The sequence below is a fragment of the Zerene cesonia genome, chromosome 1 (genome assembly GCF_012273895.1).
Source record: "Zerene cesonia ecotype Mississippi chromosome 1, Zerene_cesonia_1.1, whole genome shotgun sequence".
Classification (NCBI taxonomy): Eukaryota; Metazoa; Arthropoda; class Insecta; order Lepidoptera; family Pieridae; genus Zerene; species Zerene cesonia.
This window is the reverse complement of record NC_052102.1, coordinates 5,925,354-5,933,710: the sequence shown is the minus strand read 5'-3', so window position 1 is coordinate 5,933,710 and position 8,357 is coordinate 5,925,354. Positions and strand designations below refer to the sequence as shown.

Sequence of the window (8,357 nt, the reverse complement as noted above, 5' to 3'; positions counted from 1 at the left end):
TTCATCGGCGTCACGACCGGATAATTATACTGCTACTACTAATATTATATTACTATACTAATTTTACTTCTGCGTTCGTTTGGTGGATAAATTAATAAAACTTTTTTTTTAATAATAAAAGTACTTACGTGCGGGCTTTTTATTGAGAGTTGGATGTGGATCGCTCAAAGTAGGCTGCAGATACTTCTTAACGGGACTCTCGGGCCTATATATGATGAATAATTCGTTAAAATTTATATCCTTAATTGATAGCAAGTTTATTTTACTATTAATTAAATTGTAGAATAGTTTTATACCTTGGTATAGTAACTGATGGTAATCCAGCACGCTTGAATTGTGTTTTAGTAGAAGATCGCTTTGGCTGTGAATCCAAAGAAGTTGCTATGTCTGCAAAACAATATAAATTATTCCCTAATTAAGGAAAGGAAAAATAGAGAGGAGTAAAAAATACAACAAAGTTTTTTTCAAAAGACATTAATTTTCTAATTTACTGAACATTTATTGATAACAACTATACTTCTAACAATACTTACTTGAGATTATAGGTTGAGATGTAGACTCGGTTATCTCCGTGCGACCCACGTTTACCGTAGTTTGCTATAACGCCACATCAAATAAGTTATCATCAGTGAATTTCATTTACAAATATAAAGATTTGAATTCATTTAAAAAATTTAATTATTCATTAACACTTCACTTCACTTATTATAAACATAATCTGAATCAACACATTTTATTGTAATCTAGACACTTACTTGAATATCAGCTTCAGCTTTCTCCTTTTCAGTTTTTTCATTGGGCAACTCCAGCGGCTGCTCATTAGTTTTCCGCAAGCCCGCTATGAGACTTGTTTGCTGTTTCTAAAATTAAAGTATAAATAACATTTGATCAACATTACGCGAGTATTATACATTTAGAAATTAAAGACTTTTTAACGGATTCAAAATGTAAATGTTGTTTCGAAACGGCGGGTTAATAATATAATGAATAAATCGCGTTTAAAATCCGTTTTAATTTAATTTCTAAATTAATACTATTTTTAATGAATGATACTCACGCTACTATTGGCCCGTATTTTCTTCAAACATCCCTCCAGCCACGTGCGAATTGTTTGTTTAGCAACCTCCTCCTCTATAAGGAACTCAAACTCCTCACGGGCTAATAGTTCCTCCATCTGTAGGGATTTACGTATATCCACAGTCCGGTACGACAACATACTGGAAATGAAAAATAAATGCGACTACCATATACTTTTCCATAAAAAGGGTCTTTAACGACCTTGCGTACCACTTCAGATTTTAAAATGGAAACATATGACAACAAATCGATTAAAACACACGGAGTTATATATCTCTCAGTGTCGTCGTGACCACGCTCGCTGTAAAGTTATCGACCCGTCACCTTTATTTAAGTGAATAAATCTCGTTTAAAATCCGATATTTTTTTTTTCTAAGTGATATATTTAGTATTTTATATTAACTATTCTTACACATATTTAACTAAGTCTCACACAGTAGCACTAAGATTTAATTTTCCATCCAATGGTTCATCAGTTTATTAAATCTAGCGTACTGGCAGTTTTATGCACTCACTTGATGACGTCGTGGAAGGTGACATCTTCACCGTTGTGCAGACGTTCAAGCTCGTAGCACATGTACTTGAATAACAGTCGCTCTTTGTGTGTGTCGCACTCCAGTCTGCCTTTTAGCAAACGTAGGATAAATTTCACCTAGAATTAATAAAACACTTTATATAAGACATTCAGTTTATATTATATTTAAATTAATTAAACTCCTTTGATTGCTTATAACTCACCTTTTTAACCGGGATAACTCCTTTTTGATGAACATCTACTATGTTCCAAGTATTTTGAAAGTTCCTAATATCAGCATATGAGAGTAGTGCGTCTTCTTCATTTGAATAGAACAACGAAAAGTTCTCCATAATAATAGCTGCAAAGGAAGCAATTTGTATAATATTTGATGATACGTTAGAATTATTTCATGAAGGAGGATGATCTCAATTCAAACATAATTTTTTTGTTTTGTTACTCGATAGCTCCGTCTGATTGTAACCAATTAACGTGATTGTTTTTGTGTTCAAAAATAATTTTATGTGAAATGGGCACATTTAAGAATTTTGACTGTTCCGGGTAGTTCGGTGACCTGTTTTGTAGTCTACAATTTGCACTCGATATCTCATCACTGAACAACGAAACAAAAAAGACCCACAAACCGACAAGCAAATTGAGCACAATATACGTGATGATCACGTAGAACGTGCAGAAGTAGGCCAGCGAGGCGGTGAAGTTCCCGCAGTCGGTCTCCCAGTAGTTGTCGGCGGGCGTGCAGTAGGGCGGCGCCACCATGCAGTCGTGCATTATCTTGTTCCAGTCCTCGCCCGTCACGATGCGGAACAGCATGGCCACGCTGTGGATCGGCGAGTTGAAGTTCGCGCGCCTGCAACGTGACCATACGTGCTGTGTACACGAAATGTCTCTATTGTTTGTTTCTAGAAAGTCTAAGAAAATTTTCTCAGACTTTTCTAGAAACAAACAATACGGATTTTTTAATGTTTGTTTTTGAGTCGAATAAAATAGGATTGTTGTGTATGTTTAATTTTTTGGTATGTTGAAATAACTTCACCTGTGTTTATGCAGAAAAATGTCACAACGGTAGGGGTCGGTGTGTTTAAATTTGCGCACACGCAATTCAACGATACATAAGAAACACCAAACGAAGACTTCAAAAAATCTTTGTGATTTCACATTTCTTAAGCCCATGTGTGACCTATTTTGTAAGTATAAAGTTCTTGAAATCTCAAGTCAGTTATTGTTATATCGCGTTAGATTTTTTTTTATTTAATCTATAAAAGTTATTACTGACCTCCCAATTCCTTCACCATACTTAACGTTACCGAAGACAATAGTTCCAGCAAGTGCATAGAAAAACACCAGCAGGAACATTCCGAATATAATGAAGAAACTCTTGCACACACTCACACCCACAGTCAGCATTAACATCTTCAACGTCGTGTGCTTTCCCGTTATTGTAAAGAAACGTAATATCACTACCATGAAACCCACGAAATATGATAAATCATTCTGAAAAAACAAACCATATGTTTATCTATATATATAAAATTCTCGTGTCACAGTTTTCGTTGCCATACTCCTCCGAAACGGCTTGACCGATTCCTCTGAAATTTGGTAAGCATATTGGGTAGGTCTGAGAATCGGCCAACATCTATTTTTTATCCCGATATTCCTACGGGATACGGACTTACGCGGGTGAAACCGCGGGGCGCAGCTAGTATAAATATATATTAATCTCAATAGGCATTTATATATTAATAAATTATAATTTAGTTAACGTTTTTATATAAATATCACAAACAAAAATGTATGTAATATGAGAGTCACACGCTTCGGCACGAAATGGGCCAGCTCGCACCGGGGTATCACAGACCCACAGAAGGTCGGCGGGTAATAGTAGCATGTAAATGAAATGACTGTGTTTCGTCTGGTAAATGAAGGATATTATGATAATATAAAATATGTAAATTTAAACCACCCGCACACATTTGATGATGTATTTAGAATTTAAATACTTTTTTTTGTTTGCTTTTGCTTAGCTGGTTTGCTTTGTCTCAATTGAAATTATTAAAACTGTCCTATATCGAACTGCACACAGTGTGCAATTTTGATTAAAATCGGTAGAGTAGTTTAGGAGTCTATCGCGGACAAACAATGAACAATTTGTATATATTAAGAAGATAAGATAAAACAAGTGGAAAATTTCTTAGCGATGTTTGGAAACTCCTCTTACCATATCAGTTTTATGTAATAAATAAATGTATAGAGTGAAGTAAATATACCTTTAGGGTAAAATGCATGAATATCCAGATGCAGCCAGCCACAGTGACTAATAAGTCATATCGGTTGCGGCGACTCTGCCAATAGCCGCGGGGCGTGAACGCTATCGTCTTCAGGAGCACTTCCACCACAAACACTAGGGTCAGCAGCGCTGAGGTCAGCGCTAGACGTTCTGTGTTCGCCGAGTGACGGGACCACTGGTGGTTATAATTTACTTTTGGTTTAGTATTACAATGTAATTCTACGAAATTTTACTGAATTATTTATAATACAGTAAAATTTATCAAATAATTATCGAGTTTCATACCGATTCTTCTCGGTGGAGCGACATTCAGAATTTATTGTAGGTTGAATAAAACTACTACTAGAATGAATCACGTTCAAACCATGATAAACAGGGTGTTGATTTGATCATGAAAAAGCGTAGTCTAGTAAAAAAAATCATACGATAAATTTTTCTTTTGCATATAAAATACGGGTCAAGAATTTTACAAGTAGTATGAGATATTCTATTATAACATTTGCATATTTTTTAAAACAATCATATCAATTTATGAAACAGAATTTCAGTTATGTAACCATACCGTCACAGCCAGCAGACCGCTGTTAATCAGCACGACAATGGCAATGATTCGCTTAAAGGTGAGATTCTGTGTGACGTCATAAGCGAAAGCACGCACTTTTCTGCCATCGGGTCGAGGAGGCAAGTGAAGGGGCTGGGCGATTTTCAATCTTTTTTTCAAATCACACCTGCAAATATAATGATAGTTCTTAGCTCATCAAACAAGAAAAGGATATCAAAAGCGTTATAAATGAAAATAATAAAATTTTACTTTATAAAAATAAAATAAAAACAATAACTTAGCAAGATGCATAATTATTCAATTACGTTAAACATAATTATAAAGTTTACCATCGCCTTTGGTCAACCGTCAACAGAGCAGTACCCTTGTTCTCAGAATAATTGGCAATTACCACACCAACAAACAATGTTAGCCCAATCATACATCCCAGGAAAATATATACATGAATATATATCGCGTGCACCTAAAAAATAAAAAACATATATAATAATGGTTAAATTGTTTAAATTATCGTTTCGTGTTCATTTTAGGAACACCACAAGAAATTCACTACATAATATAAAACAAAGTTACGTCGCTAGGTATGTATGGTTAGATCTTTTAAACAACACAACGCATATTGATGGGGTTTTTATAATGGCTAGTGTGATTCAAGAGAAAAGTTTATTTGTACAATAACATCTATTATACTACTCCAAATTTAACACATGTGAAGTAGCTGGCAAAAGCTAGATTTATACAAAAACTAGTTGAATTTATTTAAAGCGCGATTTAAAAATACTAACCGGTCCCAAAGCTTTAATTAAAACGTCTCGAACATCAAGCCATCCCTTAAATGAGAGCACCTCAAATAACGTTAACAAAGCGTCGCCGATATTATCGAAGTTAAACCGTTTTGGATTAGCCCTGCAAGAATCATCATCATCATCATCATCATCATCATCGTCATCATCATCATCATCATCATCATCATCATCAATCATCATGGAAAGTGCATAGTATAATATTATTTTTATACATTACAATGCTATAGTCAATTATAATAGAATATTTAAAATTTATATCGTCACTATTTGAAAGAATCACTTAAGAAGTTGTCATAATTAATTAAGGATTTACATATCTTTACTTAAAGTTAACCTAATTTATAATTAAGATAGAGGCTATACAATAGAGCGAGTAAATAGCGAAAATATATTATAAATAAAATGCAAACATCATACCAGACTCTAGGTACCAGCATAGAAGGAAATGTCTCATTAGGTCCGGGTCTAATTTTCATTTTAGTTACGAAAACTCTTCGCATGAAAACCCCTACACAATCTTCACGACGCGTTATGGTCGGATCGTTGCATCGCGCCAACCTTAAAAATTGTTCTATTTAAGTATATACGCTTTTTAAATGATAAATAAAAAAAAAACAAACGAACAGAAGATGCAATACAGACAATTTCATAATTTTTATCGTACCTTCCACCATAAAGTTGAACCCCATAGCTCGCAAACACAAACATGAGCAATATCAGTAGTGTTGATACCTGAAATAATTTAGTGTTGTAATGAAAAATTTAACGTTTTCCATTTAAACAATAGAAATTAATAAATCACAATTTTGAAAAAAAGAAGAAAAAATACTTAGTATATTATATATCAGAATAAAAAATAATGAAATTAATTTTTTTATTTTTTTTAGTTTAACTTAATGCCACTTAATGATTGCAAGCGTATTTTAATCAAAGCTATAAAAAAGGCATTTTCGCCAGTGAAAGCACTACATACAAGTAATATCTCCTTGAACCCGCGGCACAGTTCGTACACGACCTTGCGCATGTGCGGCACGAGCGTGAATATCCGCAGCGGGCGCACGCAGCGCAGGATGAGCAGCATCTGCGCCGCGGAGCCGGCGCGCACTCGCGCGGGCATCCAGCACAGGAATGTTAACGATACCTGTGTTTTGTTTAAATATTTTGATACTTTCGTGTGCTTTGAAATCGTTTTTAACGTGCTTTTATTCCACTCGTATGTTTATATGTAACCTTAAGACTCGATTTTGACCCACTTAAAACGGACAGATTTTTGGACGGAAATTAGTAATGGATGAATAGACATTATGAATAAAATATCGTATATCTTTACTTTTATGATTAGTGACGTTCTAATACTTTGTTAAATTCTTACTTCTATAAACGGCAAATTATTTAACTAATAGAATAAGATCAAATGATAATGGAAATTGGACCTACCTTCATTGATTGTTATTAAAAAAAAATCACAAAAAATAGGTGTTATACATACGATATAAATGAATACATCCAATACTGCAGCAGCGTCTTTGAGGTACGCTTTGGGTGTAAAAAATAATCCATCGGCCAAAATTTTCAGGGCTAGTTCGAAACTCATAAAGATTACAAAACCGTACTCTGCAATCTGAAAAGGAGCATATGATTTTCTTCAATCTTAATACGTTCTGAAATATCATAATTTCTAAATAATGTGCATTTGCTTTTTATTAAAATCAGAATTTACCTAAGAATAAGAAATAATCTTACCTGCAGTACGAAATTGTCCATAACTCTATAAGTAGGTGTTTCAAACATCATTGAGACGCACGATAACGTGGTTACCATTATCATCACCCAATCCAAATAAGTGACGAGACCCAAGAAGTTGCTATAGTGAAAGTAATATATATTTTAAATAAACAAGCTTTGAGTACGCACTCAATTTTATACAACAACTTTGTTATGACGATTGAAAAGTGCTTCTATAAGAAGTCTAATTGAATAAATAAACGTTTGAGTTTGAGTTTATATCAATCGCAAGAAAAGAAAGAAACTATTATTTATATTGTTTATAATAATTATTAAGAGATATCTCACTGGAAGCTTTTATAATGAACTTTTCGCTCGTTGCCGGTGACCGGATCCCGCAGACGCGCGTCGTATCGGGCATCGACAATGGCCCGACATATTTTGCGGAAGCGTGATTCTCTGGGTACTATCAATAGCGGAGTGTCAAAAAGAGGATGGTTTTCCCTTAAATCTTCTTCACGCTGGTTGCTATATACACAAAAAAATACAATTTATTAAATCCTTACAAAAAGCTTAAAAAAATTATTCGCATTTAAATACATTTATTGAAGAAGAAGTAGTGCCAAGTTATACAGAAAATACGTAAATAAATCACTAAATTGATGATAATTATATGTTTTTAGAAAATTGATAAAACGTACTATTGTACTTTAGAATTTTACTATTGAAGGTATACATATATACATACAATTAGTTCTAACTAAAGAATCCGCATTCTAACGGTAAATGAAATTTACATATACATATTACATAATTGTAACATATGCTAACCGCTAACGTATGTATAGGCACTAGAAATGTGAACGTATCTCACCGTCTCATTTCGGCCTGTTGTCGTTTCGCTTGCAGCAGCCGTATGTCGAGGTAGGGCGGTCGCGCGCGCGAGGAGGGGACCACGCGGGACGCGGCGCCAATGTCACCGTTCTCTAGCAAGTGTTCATACGTTTGCTTTAGCTTTATCGATCCGCTTCTCACTGAACGCCTGATCGAGCGTGAACCGAATCTGTTAGGTTAATAAGGCCTGCTTAAATATAATTAGCATAAACGTCTTGCTGTGATACAGAAGTAGGCGTCGTACCGCACCGTACCGTCGCACGTTGGCGCGATGTATATAGTATTTTTATATGTCACTATTTATAGCTATAAATATGATGAGAATATAAACTATATTCTATTTGTTACCAGACAATGTGTATACATAACTGTTAAAAAATAAGGGAGTTCTGTTGATTTTCTACCTAGTCTTGCCATAAATATTGTAATAAAGAAAAAAGAAAATTGTTAACTGCAAATAACATTTATTACTTT

The 8,357-nt window shown here is 34.3% G+C and overlaps 1 protein-coding gene across 1 annotated transcript in view; it reads right to left on the bottom strand.

Moving 5' to 3' along the window:
- Positions 1-8,357, bottom strand: part of LOC119833775 (sodium leak channel non-selective protein) — a 16,205-nt gene that overhangs the window by 1,331 nt on the left and 6,517 nt on the right. The window contains exons 15-34 of the mRNA XM_038357988.1: positions 7,864-8,052; positions 7,338-7,517; positions 7,008-7,128; positions 6,754-6,885; positions 6,238-6,405; positions 5,929-5,996; positions 5,682-5,822; positions 5,244-5,364; positions 4,788-4,921; positions 4,459-4,624; positions 3,877-4,071; positions 2,886-3,103; positions 2,236-2,459; positions 1,816-1,952; positions 1,593-1,729; positions 1,058-1,217; positions 756-860; positions 534-597; positions 297-387; positions 129-205 (exon numbers count right to left, since the gene is read on the bottom strand). Of these exons, the coding sequence (XP_038213916.1) occupies positions 129-205; positions 297-387; positions 534-597; positions 756-860; positions 1,058-1,217; positions 1,593-1,729; positions 1,816-1,952; positions 2,236-2,459; positions 2,886-3,103; positions 3,877-4,071; positions 4,459-4,624; positions 4,788-4,921; positions 5,244-5,364; positions 5,682-5,822; positions 5,929-5,996; positions 6,238-6,405; positions 6,754-6,885; positions 7,008-7,128; positions 7,338-7,517; positions 7,864-8,052 (2,828 nt within the window). The remainder of the gene's footprint in view (positions 1-128; positions 206-296; positions 388-533; positions 598-755; positions 861-1,057; positions 1,218-1,592; positions 1,730-1,815; positions 1,953-2,235; positions 2,460-2,885; positions 3,104-3,876; positions 4,072-4,458; positions 4,625-4,787; positions 4,922-5,243; positions 5,365-5,681; positions 5,823-5,928; positions 5,997-6,237; positions 6,406-6,753; positions 6,886-7,007; positions 7,129-7,337; positions 7,518-7,863; positions 8,053-8,357) is intronic.